This window comes from Nycticebus coucang, chromosome 11 (genome assembly GCF_027406575.1).
Source record: "Nycticebus coucang isolate mNycCou1 chromosome 11, mNycCou1.pri, whole genome shotgun sequence".
NCBI lineage: Eukaryota > Metazoa > Chordata > Mammalia > Primates > Lorisidae > Nycticebus > Nycticebus coucang.
The window spans coordinates 11178080-11200568 of NC_069790.1; the positions used below are offsets into that span (position 1 = coordinate 11178080).

General features: G+C 43.7%; 1 protein-coding gene across 4 annotated transcripts in view; it reads right to left on the minus strand.

Moving 5' to 3' along the window:
• OGDH (oxoglutarate dehydrogenase) overlaps positions 1-19540 on the minus strand; it is an 87732-nt gene extending 68192 nt beyond the window's left edge. For all 4 annotated transcript variants that reach the window (XM_053608343.1, XM_053608345.1, XM_053608344.1 and 1 more), the window contains exons 1-2: positions 19392-19540; positions 7259-7507 (exon numbers count right to left, since the gene is read on the minus strand). In XM_053608343.1, the coding sequence (XP_053464318.1) occupies positions 7259-7480 (222 nt within the window). In that variant the 5' untranslated portion in view covers positions 7481-7507; positions 19392-19540. The remainder of the gene's footprint in view (positions 1-7258; positions 7508-19391) is intronic.
• Positions 19541-22489: the final 2949 nt, after the last annotated feature.

Consider the following 22489-nt stretch of genomic DNA (forward strand, 5'->3'; position numbering starts at 1 on the left):
TTGTGATGGGTGCCTGTAGTCCCAGCTACTTGGGAGGCTGAGGCAAGAGAATCGCTTAAGCCCAAGAGTTGGAGGTTGCTGTGAGCTGTGACACCACGGCACTCTACCAAGGGCGACATAGTAAGACTGTCTCAAAAAAAAAAAAAAAAAGATTACATCCAAGACATCTGTGACCATTCTCTCATGCAGTCTTTTTGATATTCTTCAGAAAATGAGAGCACCTTAGTCAGGTGCAGTGACGTATGATTAATCCTAGCTACTTGGGAGGCTGAGGCAGGAGGATCACTTAAGCCCAGGAGTGTGAGATTGCAGTGAGCTATAATCACACCATTGCATTCTTCCTGGGCAATGGAGTGAAATCCTCTCAAAATAAAAAGAAGAAAAAATACTTAGATGTGGTGGCACATGCCTGTAATCCCAGCACACTGGGCAGCCACACCAGGAGGATACCTTGAGCCCAAGAGTTTGAGATCAATCTGGGCAACATAGTGAGATCTCTCTACCAAAAGAAAAGAGAGAAAAAGAGAGCATGCAAGAAAACAAAAGCACTTAGCACTCTGCCAGGTCTGCATATAATGGCAAGTTTCATCAGCTGTCAGAATCACAACTAGCCAGGGAGGTGGGGAAGACCGCAGTGATCACCTGTTACCTGCGGTAATCCAGTTGAGGTAGCACTACCCTCTATCTTCCAAGGCAGTAAGTCCCTGGGCAGCCTACTTAGGGGGACCTCAGCCCAGCTATGCAAAGCAGCTGCTACAAGGTTTTTATAATGTGATTTTTTTTTTTTGAGACAGAGTCTCCTTATGTCACCCTTGGTAGAGTGCCGTAGCATCACAGCTCACAGCAACCTCAGACTCTTGGGCTTAAGTGATTCTCTTGCCTCAGCCTCCCAAGTAGCTGGGACTACAGGCACCCGCCATAACACCCAGCTGTTTTTTTGTTATAGTTGTCATTGTTGTTTTGGCAGGCCCGGGTTGAGTTCAAACCCACCAGCCCAGGTCTGTGGCCAGCACCCTAGCCTCTGAGCTACAGGCACTGAGCCACCCTGTGTTTTTACATGGTGATTACTTTAGTCATTTACAAAACTGGCACTAAACCTTTAGTAACCTCCGCACAGCCACCAGCTTGACACAGTAAGAAGGCCGAGCCACCCTTCTCCCCTCTGATTTACAAAGTCCAGATCTTTCATTTCCTCAAAGGAAAAAGCAGCAGCCCTGGGGCAAGCACTAGTGGCTATCTGTGCTCTAGGATGGAACTCTCCAGAACAATTCTCTTCTTTTTCATGCTTGATGTCTATTTTCCCGTGAAGGTATTTTTGATCTCTCTGTCCCATTAATTGCTGAACATTAAAAAAATTATTTTTGCTTAGAATACAATATAAAGGGATAATCAAGGAGCCAGTGGCTCAAGCCTGCAATCCGCACATTCTAGGAGGCTGAGACTGGAGGACTACTTGAACTTAGGAGTTCGAAACTAGCCTGAGCAAGAAAGCAGTCACTACGTTAAAAAAAAAAAAAAAAAGAAAGAAAGAAAGAAAAACTAGCTGGGCATTGTGTTGGGCACTTACTGTCCCAGCTACTCGGGAAGCTGAGACAGCAGGATACCTTGAGCCCATGAGTTTGAGATTGCTGTGAGCTATGATGACGCTATGGCACTCAACCCCAGAGCGACACCATGAGACTCAAAAAAAGGAAAAAAAAGGAAAAATAAGAGCTAATCAAAAATATAATGCTCTGGGCCTGGCGTGGTGGCTCATACCTGTAATCTTAGTACTCTGGGAGGCCAAGGGAAGAGAATCCCTGAGCTTAGGATATCAACCTAACCAAGAGTGAGACCCCATCTCTACTAAATATAGAAAAATTAGCTGGGCATTGTGGCAGGCACCTGTAGTCCCAGCTACTTGGGAGGCTGAGGCAGGAAGATTACTTCATTAAATCCAGAAGTTTGAAGTTGTTGTGAGCTAGCTAATGCCACAGCACTCCAGCCTGGGCAACAGAGAGACTGTCCAAAAAAAACAAAACCACACACACACACAAAAAAAAACCATGCTCCAAAAGATGCCCCAGCCTCATTTAGAGTAGACCTGTTTTCCCGCAAGCTTAAAGTTAGCTCAAGTTCTGCCATCCTGCCTCAGTCCCTCCTGCTCTTGGCACCCTGACACCTTCACTGCCTCCCCAAACTTCCTCTCCTTCTACCTGCTAAGAGGTGTCCACACTTCCACAGCTTATAATAAAATAAATGAACAGCCTTTGGCTTGATCTGGGAAGCTCTCCATTGACTTCACAACCCAAAGTTTTGGTCTTTTCTTGCTGCCTTTGGTTTCTGGCCCCAAACCCCACGCTCATCAGCCTACTGGGCACCATGAGCCCCGAGGGTCCCTCACTGTCTCTGCTCTTCCCTGAGACCAGACACCTGCCTTGGCCAGACCCTGTGAAGGGTATCACAGCTCAGCATAACACACTTGCCTTCACATTTTAACTAGCATTTAGCTCATCTAATCATCCTGCCAAGCGACAGGGCAGCACTGCTTTTTCTCTCACACAAAGCTGTCAAGAACTGCAAAATGCCATACCAGTGAAGGCACTGCTTCACATTTCCTGTTGTTTGCAAGGGAGTTAATTCCATTTCCCTAATTAAACCATAAATGCAAAGCCCTAAAGAGTAGAATACTGTGCTCAAGTTGGGAAAGGTATGATCAGTTGGTTTAGCTGGCCAAAAAAAGCCACAATTGCTGAGATTTGTTCCAAGTATGGGAAGCTGAAGATCATCAAAGGGTAACTTCAGGCTCAGTGCCTGTAGCTCAAGCAGCTAAGGCGCCAGTCACATACACCTGAGCTGGCGGATTCAAATCCAACCCAGGCCCACCAAACAACAATGACAGCTGCAACCAAAAAATAGCTAGGTGTTGTGGAGGGTGCCTGTAGTCCTAGCTACTTGGGAGGTAGAGGCAGGAGAATCGCTTGAGCCCAGGAGTTGGAGGATGCTTTGAGCTGTAATGCCATGGCACTCTACCCAGGGCAACAGCTTGAGGCTCCGTCTCAAAAAAAAAAAAAAAAAAAAGAGTAACTTCAAAGCTCAGATCACTGAGACCCTGTTTAGGAAGACCATGCACTTTATGTATACTGTCAGCCCTCCTTATCCACAGGTTCCATATCTGTGATCTAACCATGGACTAAAAATATATGAAAAGAAATCATCTGTACTAAAACATATTAAATGACTTTTTCTCATTAAACAATACACTACAGTAACTATTTACAAAGTATTTACATTGCATTAGGTATTACACTACATTTTATATAAGGGACTTGGGCATCTGAGGATATGAATATCCAAGAGGTGTCCTGGAAACAATCTCCTAGGGATAATTGTATGTATTTCTTGGTAAATCATTCACAAATCAACTGCATAAAAAGAATAAAATATTCAAAATGTATTTCAAACACCAGTCATTACCTAAAATTCTGCCTTGTGAATTCCTCCAGGAAATAAATCACCTGAGCAGCACCTAAGAGGGCTGCAGAGTTTTAAACACAGCTGTTCCTTGTCCCACAAGCACATCAGCCCTCCACACACGCCTCCCCCCTCCCCCCCCCCCCCCCCGTGAGAAACCCCTGTGCTGCACTCAGTACACAATGGTGGGAAGCGTAACTTGGAGCAGGGCTCCTGGCACAGGAGGAGCCCCAGGCCAGGACAGAACCAACATACCATGATCCCATCTTTCAAGGTGTAGGCACAGCAGTTTTAGCACTGCAGAGTGAAAAGGCCCAGGTCACCCCATAACGGTACAATGTATATGCCTGTGCTTTTCCTCCCCTTGGCTGGTGTTTCATGAACCTCGAGAAGCAGCAGACTGATCCGGGCAGAAGGGTAGCAAGGCCAGACTCAGTGGTAAGGCCTGCAGCCTGCACCTGTGCCCTGAATCCACAGAGACCCTCCCTCCTCACAGCAACCATGTGTGCACCCCCAAGAGCTGATGGATGAAAGGCACGAGAAGAAAAAAGAACAAGAAATGAACATCGTTTAACAAGAACAGGATGGCAGGCTTTAGGAAGTGGGCAGAGGTCAAACAAGAAAGCACAGAGCGAGCAGAATTGGGGAGGAGGAAGCCCTGAGGTACAGAGCAATCTCTGACAGGCCCAGAAGGAAAGCAGGAGCAGTGATGGCCACCCTGAGGCCGTGCTAGAGGCACCAAGTGAAGAAGACAATGGGCCCCAGTTCCTTGCATGCCCTGCCCCCAGGACCTTCCTCAGGAGAGACAGAAGCTGGTGGATGCATCACAAGAAACTAGACACCATGCTATGGCTGTGGGTGGGCACCTGTCCCTACCAAAAAAAAATTGAGACCAACATCCAGACTGACAGGAGCAGTTCTCATTACCTGTTGGTCTTAAACATTCACAAAGATAATTTAGTTACGACTATGTTTTTAAGACATATGCGTAAGTTAAAATGTTACCATTCGACATGATCCCAACATACTAAGCTTCAACTGAGGAGGGCTTCACATCCTAAATGAGGAGGCCACCACTGCCAAAGATTCCTAAGATGGGTTAGTGAGGAGCACAGACAACAGACCAGAACTGTGACAGAGGTCTAGGAGAAGACCAAACTTAGGAACAACAAGAAAGAGTGACAGAACAGACTAGAGCAAAGGCAGACCCCAAGCCAGCTGTTAACTGGATATTGCTCTGGGGAGTGGACTTGGAGTAAAAAAGGGACTTTAAGCTCTAATTTGCTCAAGTGCTTCATCACAATTAAACATTTAAAAAGTAAGTTTTCTTTAAAAATAGGGGTATAACAACTGACTACAAAACATAAACCAGCTGGGTGCAGTGACTCACGCCTGTAATCTCAGCACTCTGGGAGGTGGGAGGACTGCTTGAGCTTAAGAGTTTGGGACCAGCCTAGGCAACATAGTAAGATCCTGCCTCTCCAAAAAATAGAAAAAATTGTTAAGTGTGGTAGTATACGCCTGTAGTCCCAGCTACTTGGGAGGCTGAGGCAAGAGGATCACTTAAGCCCAGGAATTTGAAATTGTTCTGAACTATGACTGAGCCACTGCACTCTAGCCAGGGCCAACAGAAAAAGACCCTGTGTCGATTTTTTTAAAAAAGTATAAAACCAAATGAAACACAACAACTTTAAGACAATTGCAAATACTTGAATATAGACTGAGAACTAGGTTCTATTAGGGAATTATCCTGTCAATTTTGTTTAAATTTGCCTTAAAATACTCCAGGGGAGGCTCAGCTCCTGTAGCTTAGCCACTATGGTGCCGGCCACATACACAGGCTGGTGGGTTTGAACCCAGCCTGGGCCTGCCGAACAACAGTGACTACAATAACTGCATGCATAACGGTAAAGAGAGGAATAGAAAATGAACTTCATGAGGAGACCCATCACCCAACTTCAGCAGCTGTCTACATTTTACTAATCTTTAAAAACGCTATTCCTTGCCCCACTGACCTTGTTGGTTTGTTTTGGGTTGGGGTGGCCCACTGGAGTTTTTTGGGGTTTTTCTTGTTGTTGTTGGAACAGAGTCTCACTATGTCATCCTTGGTAGAGTGCTGTGGCGTCACAGCTCACAGGAACCTCAAACTCTTGGGCTTAAGCTATTCTCTTGCCTGTCTCCCAAGTAGCTGGGACTACAGGCACCTGCCACAACCCCCAGCTATTTTTTTTTTGTTGTTGTAGTTGTCATTGTTGTTTGGCAGGCAGAGGCTGGGTTTGAACCTGCCAGCTCTGGTGTATGTGGCGGGCACCCTAGCTGCTGAGCCTCAGGCACCAAGCCAAGTTGCTTATTTTTTGAGACAGTCTTACTCTGTTGCCCTGGGCACATTACCATAGGGTCAGCCTATCACACAGCAAACTCAAACTCCTGGGCTCCAGCAATTCTCTCGCCTCAGCCTCCAGAGTAGCTGGGACTACAGGTATGCACCTGGCTCATTTTTTCCTTTTTTTTTTTTTTTTTTAAAGCAGAGATGGAGGTCTCCCTCTTGCTCAGGCTGGTCTTGAACTCCTGGCCTTAACAGATCCTCCTCCCCCAGCCTCCCACACTGCTAGGATTATAGGCATGAGCCACTGCACCCCACCCAGCATATCTAATTTTATTATCGCTACTTAAATTATGTCTTCTAAAACAAGAGCACAAATAAAGTGAACCATTTCCAAGCTGTGGATTCTAACCTTGTGTGTGTCACAGATGCCTTTGCAAATCTGACAGAAGTCACCTGTCTTTTACCTCAAAAAATGTCCACACATGCTTGGCACCTATAGCTCAGTGGCATGGCGCCAGCCACATAACACCAGACCTGGCGGGTTCGAATCCAGCCCAAGCCTGCCAAACAACGACAACTACAACCAAAAATAGCTGGGCCCATAGGAAAAGTTTATTCACAGGGACCTAATGGAAGCCTTTTGGTGATAAGACCTCAAGATCCAAGAGTATGAACAAAGCCAAATTCACAGTGAGGATAAGCGATGTCAGCGGAGCACACCCTCTGCACAGATGCTACGCATCTTGCCTGTACCATGTCATTTCATTCTCCCAACAACCCTCTAGATAAGGCACAGGAAGTCAGGAACTCTGGGCTCTACCCTCTTCTTACTGTCTTATACTGCCTTCCCAACTCCTGCATTAGGCTAGTTGCCAGCCCTCAAAGTTAAGAAATGGTTATCAAAACCTATAAATATTCATTGGCCAAAAATGAAGAGAAGAAATTCCATCAGTAGGCATGACTTGTATCATCAAACGTGTGGAGAAAGTGTTCGAAAGCACCCTTACAGGTAACAAGAGAAATAAGAAACATGAGAAAAATAGGTAAGTCCATTTATACAGAAATTACATGAGGTGACTTCAGTGCGTGTCACGTATAAGTGTCTGCTTGGAGAGTTAGGGTAGAGGAGCTCTCTGAGCCCCATTCTTTTCCATGCTCCTTCGTTTGTAAATTCTTTCTTCAGAGGCTTCATCCCGAAGAAGCTCTTGGGTGGCTCCTAGAGAGTCACATGCGTGCTCCCTTAATATCCTTGCAGGGTCAAGCATTCGTCCGTTGCTGGACACCAACCCAAGCGACTGCGGTTTCTGCTGAGGCCATACTGGGTCTGATGCAGATGACTCACTCACTCGGTGGGTTGGTGCAGGGCTCCAGCTGCCGTCCTGCCTGCCAGCTCCTCAGGATACTTGCACTTACCTGGCAGATAGCTGGCTTTAACCGACACACCAACATGAGGTGGGCCCACAGCCCTGCGAGCCTTACCTTATGTACACTTTTGGGGTTTTCCAGCCAAGCACAGTACATCTCTTCCACATAGTTTGAACTAGTCCCACTCAAAAAGGGCTCAGCAGCAACAGGTGCAGAATAGCACCGAATCTGTTGAAATGTCCTAGCTGCTGGTGGTCTGTTTTGTGAAAATGTCTTAACAGTCTGAGAAGCTGTCAATGGCCTCAACTTAGCAGCACAAGTCCTTAAATGAAACATTTTTGTCCTGAAGTCTTTCACCACTGCCTGTACAAAAAAAAAACAAAGAAGGTTTGTTAAAATGAGTATTTAAGGAGATGCTACTAGAAAAATAAAAAAAAACATGCTCAACTTTGACTGCAGAAGAGAAAGATTCTAGTTTATAGATGCATTCTCAACACCATGCTACCTGCTAGATGTTACTGAGTTACGTGTCTGAGAGTGTGACAGAGCCGTGACCATGTGAAACTGACAGCATGCCTGTGCTAGTCCACAGAAGGCAGGTGCACAGTTGCAGACGTTACTATCTTTACTATATGTTCAAATCATGGCTAAGTATGGTGTCTCATGCCTGCAATCCCAGAACTTTGGGAGGCCACAGTGGAAGACCGCTTTTTGAGTGGGACCTTGAGCTTGAGACCAGCCTCAGCAACACAGCAAGACCCTGTCTCTACAAAAAAAAAAAAAAAAAAAATTTTTTTTTAAATCCAGTTTAAGGGGTAAGACTATTATACACATATGATGTTCTTTAATTGTTTATAGCATATAAAACAATTACAAAAAAAGGTGGGAAGGATAATTCAGGATTAGGATTAATTACAGAATGAGAAAAGCATTTTCTAATTTATCCAGAAACCACTAAGCACCTGCTGTACTCATGGTATCCTAGACAATACAGAGAAATTAGAAAAATACCTTGCTTGGCTCGGTGCCTATAGCACAGTGGTTACGGTGCCAGCCACATATCCTGAGACTGGCAGGTTTGAACCCGGCCCGGGCCAGCTAAACAATAACAACTACAACAAAATATAGCCAGGCATTGTGGCAGGTGCCTGTAGTCCCAGCTACTTGGGAGGGTGAGGCAAAAGAATCACTTAAGCCCAAGAGTTTGAAGTTGCTGTGAGCTATGGAGCCACAGCACTCTATCAAGGGTGACACAGTGAGACTCTGTCTCAAAAAGAAAAAGATCTTACTTACCCTAAAATAACTTACCCTTGAGCAGAGGAGAAACGAATATAAAAAATATTACAGAGCAAGCGTTGAGTGTTTGAGAGGCACAGAATATGCCAACAAACTCCCTGAGGACAGGCCCCTTCAGGTGGGGGCATGTCAGGGCAGGAAGGACCCACAAAAGGAAAGACACAGATGGGAAGGGCCAGACCCCTGTGGTGCTAGGAAGGAAGTGAGGAAAAGCTGGGGCGGGGCCTCGGCCAGAGTCCTGCAGGACACCTCTGGTACTCAGCCGCCTTTGAGGAACCATGGGGAATGAAGTATGACCAAGAGAACAGCCGGCTCCACATCCCCCTGCACCCAGGGAAGGCAAGAAGAGCTGTGTACTATTCATCCTCTGACGGACCCACAGAGCAGACCCTAACTTACATTTGCATTTCTACTAAAAAGCCCATCCCTAAACTTTTTCTCTCATATGATGTCATAAGAAGGTATTAACATACAAAGAAAGCAAGCTGCTAGCCAGTCAGCATTAGGTCTTGAGATCCAATTCTAGAGTTCTTTAACTGATACTATGTGAACCTTCAGAGTAACATATCATTTGGTAGAGACATTCAATTGTTCAAATACTTTCCATGAAAACTTTGGCCTATTCAAAAACTCCAGGTATTTTGATTTTTGGCTTAAAAGATTATTTCTATTCCATCCATTCAGTGGGGAAAGAATTCTCTTTTTATCTGATGCTGCAAAAGAATGAAGTTGGACTGCTACTGCACAATCACGTACAAAAATTAACTCAAAATGGATCAAAGACTTAGATATAAAAACTCACTGGGGACAGTGGCTCACACCTGTAATCCCAGCAACTTTAGAAGGCAGAAGCAAGAGGATCACTTGAGCCCAGGAGTTCAAGGCTGCAGTGAACTATGATGGTGCCACTGCACTCCAGCCTGGGAGAATTCTCACACAGTGAGAATTTGTCTTTAAAAAAAAAAAGAAGAAGAAGAAGAGCTCAAGCTATAAGACATGCATAGCATTTTTTGTTTTGTTTTGAGAAAGAGTGCCATGGTGTCATCATAGCTCATAGCAACCTCAAACTGTGGGGCTCAAGTAATCCTCTTCCCTCAGCTTCCCAAGCAGTTAGTACTACAGGCATCCACCACAATGCCCAGTAAATTTTTTTTTTTTTTTTTTTGTAGAGACAGAGTCTCACTTTATGGCCCTCGGGTAGAGTGCCATGGCATCATACAGCTCACAGCAACCTCCAACTCCAGGGCTTAAGCGATTCTCTTGCCTCAGCCTCCCGAGTAGCTGGGACTACAGGCGCGCGCCACAACGCCCAGCTATTTTTTGGTTGCAGTTCAGCTGGGGCCGGGTTTGAACCCGCCACCCTCGGTATATGGGGCCGGCGCCTTACCGACTGAGCCACAGGCGCCGCCCAATGCCCAGTAAATTTTTTTATTTTTAGTAGAGATGGGGTCTCATTCTTGGTCAAGCTGGTCCAGAAGTTTGAGGTTGCTAAGAGCTAGGCTGAGGCCCTGGCCCTCTAGCCCAGGTAACAGAGCATGACTCTAGTCTCAAAAAAATAAAATAAAATAACACGTGCTGACAAAGATGCAAAGATGTGGAGAAATTGGAACCTTCATACATTTCTGATGTTAATGTAAAATGCCACATGGGAAAACAAGTCTGGCAGTTACTCAAATGGGTAAACACAGAATTACCACATGACCCATCAATTCTACTCCTAGGTACATAAGCAAGAAAAGTAAAATCTATGCCCATACACAAAAGTGCACACAAATGTTGATAGCATCATTCATAAAAGCCAAAAAGTAGAAACAACAACCCAAATGTCCATTAGCTGATGGATAAACAAAATATGATATATTCACACATATAAGTATTCTGCAATGAAAACAAATGAGGTCAGAAATTAAAAAAAAAAAAGACGAATGAGGTACTGACATATGCTACAACATGGATGAACCCTGAACATTATGCTCTGTGAAAGAAGTCAGACACCAAAGAACCATATTGTAATTTCATTCATAACTTATGTCCTCATGTGGAAAAAACAAAATTGTTTTTTCTTGGCTCTAACATAATAGTCAATACAGAAGATCTCTCTTAGAGATTTCTCCTCACCAATAAGCAATCAGTTCTGCAGCAGAGAGCAGCCGGGTATCCTCCAATTTAATTCTGACACCATCTACCTGGAGATAGCATCAGATCCCACAAATTGTGGGCTCAACCCTACAAGATTGCCCCCTACTTCCAAAGTCAATCATAAGCCCCAGGTTGTTTACCTGTGCTTCTGACCAACCAGCTAGAAATCCCGGATCTCATAATCCCTTCCTTGGGTTCAATTCATTTGCTAAGATGGCTCACAGAACTCAAGGAAACACATTTAGGGTTCATAAGGAAGAATATGACAAAGGACACAGATGAAGAGAGGTGTAAGGAGAGGTGTGGGAAAGGGCACAGAACTTGCATACCCTTTCTGGGAATACCACCCTCCAGGAATCTCCACATGCTCAAGCTACCCGGAAGCACCCTTTTATGGAAATTTCACTGGAACGGTATGATTAAAGCATGAACAACTACATAGAAATGTGATTGGAGTATGATCTAATATCAATAGATTGAGTGGGGCAACCTAGTGAGTCCCGTCCAGATTCTTCTTAGCCTCTCTGCAGCATTCCTTCCTTCTTAGTATGAATGAAGCAGGATCCCTTCTGAAATGGGGGTCTTATGATCTACAATCAGACACAGACCATTTCTTCATTGCCAGTTCCAAGAAAAGTAAAGGAAGATCTCAGTCTACTTTTAGTTTCCATGGCCTGCCTTGGAGAGAAAAAGGAACAGGATTAGGGCCGGGCGTGGTGGCTCACGCCTGTAGTCCCAGCGCTGTGGGAGGCTGAGACGGGTGGATTGTCTGAGCTCAGAGGTTCAAGACCAGTATGAGCAGCAGTGAGCCAGAGTAAGATCCCGTCTCTACTAACAACATCAATAACAGCCAGCACTGCCAGAGGAAGAAAAAAATCAACAAAAAGGAGTTGATTCAAAGGAGTACTTCAAACAAAGAAGAATGAACAAGCACACTGAAATTAAAAATTAAAAATTAAAAAATTAGAAAAAAAAAAAGGAACAGGATTAGTGGTTACGTGGGGCTGTAATAGGGGAAGAGGGAAAGATGAGTTACCCTTCTCAATAAATATGGGGTCTTCTTGGGGGGATGAAAATATTCTAAAACTAGATTGTGCTGATAATTTCACAATACTCTAATGCACTCAAAAACATTCAGCTGTTCAATGTATTTCTTTTATATATATACATATATATATAATTTTTTTTTTACTAGCAGTTTACCCTGACAGGCAGCTTCACACGTACAATTTATTTATTTATTTATTTATTATTATTATTTTTTAGCAGACCAGGGCTGGGTTCGAACCCACCAGCCCTGGTGCATCACACATACAATTTAAATGAATGAATTTTAGGGTATGTGAATTATATCTCAATAAAGTTTTTTTTTTTTAAAATTAGGTCTGAGAAAAAATTGAGCCTATCATCAACAAGATACACAAAATGATACAAGCAATAACCATCAAATCAATTTTAAGATGCAAGAATAAACCTACACTTTTGGAAAAAATAAGATGTAAAAAGAAAAAAAGTAAAAACCAAAGGAAAATTTGTTTTTCAGTGTTAAATACCCTGCTCTTAGGAACTGATACACTTAAGTATGATTTTGTCTTTTTTTTCTTTTTTTGTAGAGACAGAGTCTCACTTTATTGCCCTTGGTAGAGTGCTGTGCCATCACAGCTCACAGCAACCTCCAGCTCCTGGGCTCAGGCGATTCTCTTGCCTCAGCCTCCCCAGTAGCTGGGACCACAGGCGCCCGCCACAACACCCGGCTATTTTTTGTTGCAGTTTGGCCGGGGTCGGGTTTGAACCCACCACCCTTGGTATACGGGGTTCTCGCCCTACTCACTGAGCCACAGGTGTCTGAAATATGAACCCTTTAAAGTCTGTGCCTAGAATTTCCTGAGTGGGGCGCCCTACTCCATAGCCACCCTTAAGCCCCTATAAACAGAATGGGGTAAATAAACCAACAACTGACACCTATCATACAACATAGGCTAAGCAAGGAGTAATTAAAAAAACAAGATCTAACAAAACAGCCTGTGCAGTTTCTTGGCAAATGAGTCTTTGAGGGGGAAAAAGCATGCATCACATTAAGTGATTACTACCCATGAGTACTGGCTGGCAAAAATTTTAAAGGATAACTCATTTGAAAATATTTTCCATTTTCTTTCTTTTTTTTGTTTTGGACTCATGATGAATCATGAATACAATGCTTGCTGCTTGCTATGAAATGGCACCTATCTAAGGGTGCCATTTCATGTCTGTAATTATTTTAGTTTTAGCAATGATACAAAGAACATTAGTAGAGAGTGTATGTGTCAATCCTCCTTTATGGGCTCAGAATCTCAAAGAATTTAACACCTTTCACTAATGACCCCTCATTAAACCTAAGCTGAGAGATAGGAAGGTAGTGAGGATTACGTTTAAACTGCAAAGGCATTCTGTCATTGTTAGATGGAAGCAACTGGTGATCCTGCAGGCCCAAAGGCAGTGCAACAGCAACTCACAATATTGAAATTTAGGCACACCACATAATCTGCACTCAGCTTTCTGGGCCACAAAGTGAAAATAGCAGTTACTCCCAATTTTCTCATAAAGTCTTTGTAACTACAAAACAAATATGAAAGCAGATCGCAAACCCATAAGAATTTTGATTAATGACTAAAGAATTACAATTTACCAAGAAAATAAGTAGTGCTGTCTGTAAAAAGTTCAAGTTCCCTAGACAACCCAAACATTAGCCAATCTGGAGTGGCAGTCACTATTACCTTCTGAAACATCAGTAGGCTATCTCCTCATTTAGCACAAAAACCCACTTAGCTCACCAGTCAAGGGCCTTCACCAGTGGGAGGAACTAACACCTGTGAGGTCTGATCCCAAAGTAAGCTTCATTACGCAGACTGTTTGCTCCTTACCTGAGGTACTCATGACTGCACTGGTACGAACAACTTGACTAGTGAGGGTGTAGGGAAATAGACACCTTTTTTTTTTTTTTTTTTTTGAGAGAGAGAGTCTCACTATGTCAACGTTGGTAGAGTGCTGTGGCGTCACAGCTCAGCAACCTCAAATTATGTGATTCTCTTGCCTCAGCCTCCCAAGTAGCTGGGCCTACAGGCACCCGCCACAACGCCGAGCTATTTTTTTTGTTGCAGTTGTCATTGTTGTTTTAGCTAGCAAAAAGCAAGGCAATTTGTCAGCATGTTCGTAAAGCACATAGTTCATATAGGACTTCTGGTTCCTGCTAAATTTAGCTAAACACATGAAACATTACATTTAAAACAAAATAAAACAGAAGATACCTTTGAAAGGTGGACAGAAGGAAGCGGACTGGCTAGGGACCTCACAACCCAAAGAAAGACCACTGAGTTCCCAGTTTCTTTTTTGCTTCATATGTCCCAGACTAGGTACCAGAGAAGCCTGCAACCTAGAAATACCAACAGAAAGGCCACAACAAAAGCTCACTCTCTAGCCAAAGGATGAGGAAAAGAGCAGCAAGAAGAAAAACTTTTAAACAACAAACGTTCTACTATAGCCAGACTCCTCAGGAAACACTGCAGCCCCACCTTCATCCCATTCCGGTGATGTAAGAATAGAGACCAGGGACTTTCATCCCCACTTGGTGATAAAGATCCCTTCCTACATCCCTCCCCCACTACAAAGTCAGTGGAGTCAGGTGAGAAGCCTGGATTCCAACTCCACCCAGCAGTAAAGAGGCAGCACCCTCTCCTTTCCCAGGCATGGTGGTATCACCAAGGCCTAAGGGGGAACTCTTAAGTCCACCGCACAGGACCCCCTCCCTAATGCACCCCTCCCAGAAACAATGACGCAGCAGCAGTCAGAGGAAGCCTGCTGTAAGTAGGCTCAGACCTAAGTAAGATCAAGAGTCTCATAATATAACACTCAAGTGTCCTGGTTGCATGGAAGATCACTCCTCACATCAAGAACTGAGATGATCCCAAAGAAAAAAAGACAATCTACTACCCTCACCAGTTCAACGCAGACACTAAGACTAGAATGATACAGATGTTAGAATTATTTGACGAGCATTCCAAATGAGCCATCATCAAAATGCTTCCATGAGTAACTATGAACAGGCTTAAAACAGATGAAAAAAAGTTTCAGCAAAGTAGGCCCAGGTGGCCAGATTGCTTGAGCTCAAGAGTTCAAGACCATCCTGAGCAAGAGCGAGGTCCCCTTTTAGTCCCAGCTACTTGGGAGGCCAAGGCAAGAGAATCGTTTATGCCCAAGAGTTTGAGGTTCCTGTGAACTGTAATGCCATGGCACTCTACTCAGGGTGACAGCTTGAGACTCTGTCTCAAAAAAAAAAAAAAAGAGCGAGATCCCATCTCTAAAAAGACAGCCAGGTGTTGTAGTGGGCGCCTGTAGTCCCAGCTACTTGGGAGGCTGTGGCAAAAGAATCACTTGAGCCCAAGTGTTTGAAGTTGCTGTGAGCTGGGGCAGCGCCTGTGGCTCAGTGGGTAGGGCATAGGCCCTGTATATGGAGGGTGGCGGGTTCAAACCCAGCCCCAGTCAAACTGCAACAAAAAAATAGCCGGGCATTGTGCCCTGTAATATTCTGACATTAAAAAAAGGAAAAGAAAAATAAATTAACCACTCTGGAAAACAGACTGAAAAAAAAAAAAGTGAATAAGGAATGAGGGAAATGTGGGATTGTAACAAAGATCTAATATTCATGACATCAGCAAACCAGAGGAGGACAGAAGAAAGAGCTGAAAAAGCATTCAAAGAAATAATAGCTGATGGCTGGGCACCTATAGCTCAAGCGGCTACGGTGCCAGCCACATACACCAGAGCTGGCGGGTTCAAATCCAGCCCATGCCTGCCAAACAACAATGACAACTACAACCAAAAAATAGCCGGGCGTTGTGGCAGGCGCCTCTAGTCCCACCTACTTGGGTGGCAGAGGCAAGAGAATCGCTTAAGCCCAGGAGTTGGAGGTTGCTGTGAGCTGTGACGCCACAGCACTCTACCCAGGGCAACAGCTTGAGGCTCTGTCTTAAAAAGAAAAAAGAAATAATAGCTGACATTTCCCCAAATTTGGCAAAAGACGTAACTTATAGATTCAAGAAGATGAGCTAACTCTAAATGGAATAAACCCAAAGAAATGCACACTAAGACATAATAAACTAAGAAAAAACCTTGAGGACAGCTAGCGAGAAATGATGCATTATTCATGTATGTAAGATAGAAAAAAAAAAAAACACTTGAACATCATAATTCTCATCAGAAACTACGGAGGCCAAGAGGAACTGGCATAACATTAAAGTGCCAAAGGAAAAAAACTGTCAACTTAGAATCATATATCCAGCAATAATATCCTTCGGTAATAAAAGGAGAATCAATAGTTACAGATTCCTTTGTTCCTTCTCCACTCCCACTGCTTCACTTGACCAGCTTAGAAAATTAATTTTTTTTTTTTTTTTTTTTTTTTTTGTAGAGACAGAGTCTCACTTTACTGCCCTTGGTAGAGTGCCGTGGCGTCACACAGCTCACAGCAACCTCCAGCTCCTGGGCTTACATGATTCTCTTGCCTCAGCCTTGCGAGCAGCTGGGACTACAGGTGCCCGCCACAACGCCCGGCTATTTTTTTGTTGCAGTTTGGCCGGGGCTGGGTTTGAACCCGCCACCCTCGGCATATGGGGCCGGCGCCCTACTCACTGAGCCACAGGCGCTGCCCCGAAAATTAAAAATTTTTAAAAAGGGGAGTCAAGACATTCTCTGATGAATAAAAACTAAGAAAATCTGTAGCCAGCAGATTTACCCTCAACAAATGGCTGAAGGAAGAAGTTCTTTAAACAGAAAAGTAATGATAAACAAAGGAACATCAATGGAGGAAGTAAAAGAGAAGGAACATGTATATGGGTACATATAATTTCCTTCTCTCGAGTCTCCTAAATTATGCTTGATAGCTGAAGCAAAAATTATAACACATCTAATCTAGTTCTAAATGTAAGCAGGGAGATATTTAAAACAATTTAAATGAGTGTGGTGGCGCATTCCTATAGTCCCACCTACTCAGGATGAGGTGGATCACTGCAGTCCAGGAGTTTGGGCTGCAGGGTGCTATAATCACAGCTGTGAGTAGCCACTGCACCCCCGCCTGGACAACACAGCAAGACTCCATCTCTAAAAATAAATTAATCGGTTGAATAAATAAATGGACAAGGGCAAAGAGATGTTAAGGGAGATAATGTTTCTATACTTCACTCAAACTGATTCATGATATCAGTAACCTGCTAAGTTATACCTATATAATGTAATATCTAGACATACACTTAAAAAAGCTATACAAAAAGATATATTAAGTATGCCATATATAAATAAAAACAAAATTTTAAAATGTGTCCATCCAACCCACAGCAAGTCATGAAAAAAAGGAGAAAAATGAAAAACAGCAAAAAAAAATAAACTGGAAAACTTAAGTCTTAAACTGTCAATAATTGCATTAAATGTAAATGATGTAAATACCAATTAGAAGGCAAAAATGGGCAAGTGTATAAAATGGGGCCCAATTATAGGTTTGTTTATAAGAAAGTCATTTCAAACACAATAATATATCAGATTAGGCCATCTCTGGAAAAAAGAAAAAAAAACCTTATGCAATGCTGTAAGACTGAAAGTAAAAGAATGAAAATGATACAGTATATCATGCAAATATCAAATAAAAAGTGGCTATATTATCAGATAAAGTAGACTTCAGAACAAAGGAAATTACCAAATACATGAATTTCAGAATTGAAAACCATAATAAGCAAAATAGTAGCCAAAGAATAGAAACAGCCCAGAGGTCCTTCAGGGGATGAACAGTTAGTTAAACTAACTGTGGTACATCCACACCCTGGATGCAATCAAAAGAAACAAACTACTAATACACACAACATCATAGCTCACAGCAACCCCAAATTCTTGGGCTCAAGCGATTCTCTTGCCTCAGCCTCCCCAGTAGCCTCCCCAGCCACAATTCCAGGCTATTTTGTTTGTTTGTTTAGCAAGCCCAGGCCAGGATTGAACCCATCAGCCCCGAAGCATGTAGCTGGCACCCTAACCACTGAACTATGGGAGCCCAGCATATTTGGCATTCTTGACACATCGAAATTAGGGAAATGGAGAAGAGATTCATGGTTGTCAGGAGTTGAGGATTGGGGGCCAGAGGGTCATGGGTGCGGCTTGAAAAAGAAAACAGAACAGATCCTTGGGGTGATGAAAACATTCTGTATCTTGAATTTTATTAATTACAGTACCCGGTTGTAATATTTACTGTAGTTTTGCGAAATAATACTACAGAAGAAAACTGGGTAAAGGGTCATGGGATCTCTGTACTATCATGACTGTATACAATAAATTTGTATGTACAATTTCTTAAAACTGTATAATTCTCAAAATAAATTTAATAATATGTAATTATCTCAGGATAAAATCTAAAACCTTTAAAAGTAGATGGTACGGTATTTTTATCAAACGGGGTGAAGAATAGTATCATTTTACAAAGCAATTCCTCTGTGATACAGATATAATAAGGTAAACATTTGGTATGTGATAAATTTTGCATTCAAATTTAAACAAGAACATGTATGAGTATGTATTTCTGAGATTCAAGTTAATCTTTAAAACTGAATTGTGGTGATGGCTGTGTAACTACGAATATACCTCAAAACACTGAACTGTGCACTTTAAATGAATTGTATAGTATGTGAATTATATCTCAATAAGGCTGTTAGTTATGGGAAAAAACTAAAATGTGAAAAATAGTAAGGATACAATAACCTTTATCTAACTTCCCAAGAACCAGTCCTCAGCTTAATTTCAAAGCTCCAAAAGTGTTATGTATTTTCCTATCAGGTAAGTCTACACAGCAAAATGTGGTTTGACTGTGGCACATAGAGCTGCCCTGCAAAAAAAACCCTCAAATCCCAGGCCACTTTTCTAAAGGTCAGCTGCTCAGAACAGTATACCTGGAAATCAATCTCCAAGTACCAGACAAGGCATAAGGAAATCCCCAGAGTCCCCCCGGTTCTGTTTTGGACAAAGGGGTGGAGACACCAGATAGAGCACGCTGGGGTCCGGGTGGGGCACCGCCGTAAAGTTTTCTACTCAATCTCGTACGTAACTCACATCCAAGTCAGATACAATTTCGAAAGGGAGAAAGATGCCTGAACACTGTTTCTACGGAAAATGGATGTCATCTTAATCAATGCATTTGATTCAACTCTGACCAGCAGATGCCGGGACAGAGCCAAGGTCAGCGGCGTGACCTGCACAGGCAGTCCCCAGCGTGGCCACGCCAAAGCTGGGCACACCCAACAGAACGCGAAGACGCCCCAAGCAGGCCAGGGCGTTAGAGACAAAGCGACGCAAACCACTCGGGCGGGAAGTAGGGAGTAGCCAAAGGTGGACTCCGTCGGACCTCAGCCTGCCCACGTGACGCCCGGCGCGACCTTGGTGGTCACCCTGGCTGCCCCGCCGCCCGCTCCCTCACATCCGCCGTCCAGCCCGCCGAGCGTTTACCCGCAACCAATGGCACACCTCTCCGCGCCCCGCGCGACCTGGGCGCGCGCCCGTACCCGCCAATCTCCGCCTGCCGGGCGGGCACTCTCACACCATTGGTTGCTATGCCCGTCCGTCAGGCCTCGTCCCTCCCATCACCCTCCGTCAGCCTTGCTCCATCCAGCTCCACTCCTCTTGTCACCGCGGCGCCCGGAGCATCAAGGGCGCTGCGGCCTCGACCTCTGCCACGACCCCCAAACCCGAACCGGCAAGCGTCGTCCCTCCTGACGCTGGGCAGGGCACAGAGGAAGCGCGAAGTTACCTGTCTCCGGCTCAGCTCCACCCGAATGCGGCGCCGACACCCCACTCCGGGGCGCCAAACTCTCGGCCCCGCCCCGGCGTGTGGCGTCAGCACGTAGCCCTACCCCCGAGGGGAAGGCCCGCCTGTCTGGCTGTGGGCGGGTCTGTGACATCACAGAGCCGCGTCGGGCGTGATCGCGCAGATATGGACGTCACTGCAGGCCTGAGTCCGTGTTTTTGTAGAGCTGGAGGAAGGACTAAGTTTATGGACCTCGGGAGGCTTCTACGTTACCTTTATAATAATTGTCTCAAAAATAAAAAAGGATGTCCCCAACATCTCGTAGGAACCCATTAAGGGATAGTTAGGTTGATGGGAAATTTGTCACTGCACAAAAATAATTTGAACAAAATTTACCTTTTTAAACATCTGTTTTGCAGACAGACTTTCTGACAAAAGCTTCACCTGCACGGTTGTGTGATGACCTGTGTTATAGATGTTACAGTATCCCCACTCTACAGGTGAAAGAGCCCCATGTGGTCCCCACCTGGGTTGCTCTGACTCGAGAGCCAATGTTGCCAATTAACCCATCACACGTAATTGATAGATTCTCCCTATTTCGAAATGTTAAAATTTGGCAAAAATGTTGTGTCTCAGAATTGGTAAAATATGATAAATTACATTCAATCATATATTGGAAAACTTAGTCCCTTGTCAGTTTTCCCATCTTTATAACAGCAAGGAGAAAGCCTTGTTCTGTGCTGTTTGTAACTTCATTCTTTTTCTTCTTTTCCTTTTTAACAGCGATCATACTTTAGGCTCAAAGCTTTTGTGGGCAATAATATAAGGCTTGAGTTTAAATTGCCTTGCATTCGTGGTTATTTGACTATTTATGGCACGAAATACTGGTTTTCCCCATTTACAGTAAGAATGAAGAGTTTTCTAATAAGTGGTTATATTAAAAGATAATAACTAGACACTAGACATTAGTATGAGAATGTGGCATCCAAATGACTGGAATTAAGGAAACTCTGTTCCAGCCTGTCTTGCATGTTCTCTTGGGTATATTTTCCCAACAAGATAATGAACTACTTAAAGACAAGGACTATGTTGTGCGCAGCAGCAGCAGCAACAGATACTGGGGTGACAGGGAGCAGTAATCTGACCAACGTGATAGTCCCATAGAGGACACAAATATCTGAATCTTGGCCACTCTTCAAACCAAGGTTATGCCGCCCTTCTACAGGTATGATACAGACTTCAAACAATTTCTAAAAGAGAAAGGCAAAGAAAGATGTGCTTTTCTTTTTTATTGTTGGGGATTCATTGAGGGTACAAGAAACCAGGTTACACTGATTGCATTTGCATTTGTTAGGTAAAGTCCCTCTTATAATTGTGTCTTGCCCCCCAAAGGTGTGTCACCCACCCTCTCCCTCCCTCTCTCTGCTCTTTCCTTCTCCTACCCACCTCCCTCCTTCCCTCTCTGCTCTTCCTTTCCCTCCACCCCCCTCCCTCCTTCTCTCTCTGCTCACCCCTTTCCCCACCCTCCTAATGTGTACTAGGTCATTAATTGTCCTCATATGATAATTGACTACATAGGATTCATGCTCCTCCATTCTTGTGATGCTTTACTAAGAATAATGTGTTCCACTTATATCCAGGTTAATACAAAGGATGTGAGGTCTCCATCTTTTTTAATAGCTGAGTAGTATTCCACAGTGTACATATACTATAGCTTGTTAATCCATTCCTGGGTTGGTGGGCATTTAGGTTATTTCTACATTTTGGCAATTGTAAATTGAGCTGCAGTAAACAGTCTAATGCAAGTGTCCTTATGATAAAAGGATTTTTTTCCTTCTGGGTAGATTAATCCTGGGAATGCAGGATCCAATGGGAGGTCTAACTTGAGTTCTTTGAGGGTTCTCCATACTTCCTTCCAAAAAGGTTGTATTAGTTTGCAGTCCCACCAGCAGTGTAAAAGTGTTCCTTTCTTTCTGCATTTATGCCAGCATCTGCAGTTTTTTTTTGTTTGTTTGTTTTTTTGGTTTTTGGCCCAGGCTGGCCTCGAACCCACCACCTCTGGCATATGGGGCCAGCACCCTACTCCTTTGAGCCACAGGCGCTGCCCCCGCATTTGCAGTTTTGAGATTTTGTAATGTGGGCCATTCTTGCTGGGGTTAGATGATATCTCGGTGTGGTTTTGATTTGCATTTCTCTAATAATTAGGGATGATGAGCATTTTTTCATGTTTGCTAGCCATCTGTCTTCTTTAGAGAAGGTTCTATTCATGTCTCTTGCCCATTTATATATGGGATTGTTGGCTTTTTTCATGTGGATTAATTTGAGTTCTCTATAGATCCTAGTTATCAAGCTTTTGTCTGATTCAAAATATGCAAATACCCTTTCCCATTGTGTAGGTTGCTTTTCAGTTTAATTAAGTCTCATTTGTTTATTTTTGTTGTTGTTGCAATTGCCATGGAAGTCCTCTTCACAAAGTCTTTCCCCAGGCCAATATCATCAAGTGTTTTTCTTATGCTTTCTTTAATGATTTTTATCATTTCATGCCTTAAATTTAGGTCTTTTATCCATCTTGAATCAATTTTTGTGAGTAGAGAAAGGTGCAGGTCTAGTTTCAGTCTTTTACATGTGGATATCCACTTCTCCCAGCACCATTTATTGAATAGGGATTGTTTCCCCCAGTGTATGTTCTTGTTTGGTTTATCAAAGATTAGGTGGTTATAAGATGTTAATTTCGGGCGCCGGCCCCATATACCGAGGGTGGTGGGTTCAAACCCAGCCCCGGCCAAACTGCAACCAAAAAATAGCCGGGCGTTGTGGCGGGCGCCTGTAGTCCCAGCTACTCAGGAGGCTGAGGCAAGAGAATCGTTTAAGCCCAGGAGTTGGAGGTTGCTGTGAGCTGTGTGAGGCCACGGCACTCTACCAAGGGCCAAATGTCTATGTCTCTATTTCTGTGCCAGTACCATGCTGTTTTGACTATGATGGCCTTGTAGTACAGTCTAAAGTCCGTTAGGCTGATGACTCCAGCTTTGTTTTTATTGCTAAGAACTGCCTTAGCTATACGGGATTTTTTCTGGTTCTATACAAAATGAAGAATTATTTTT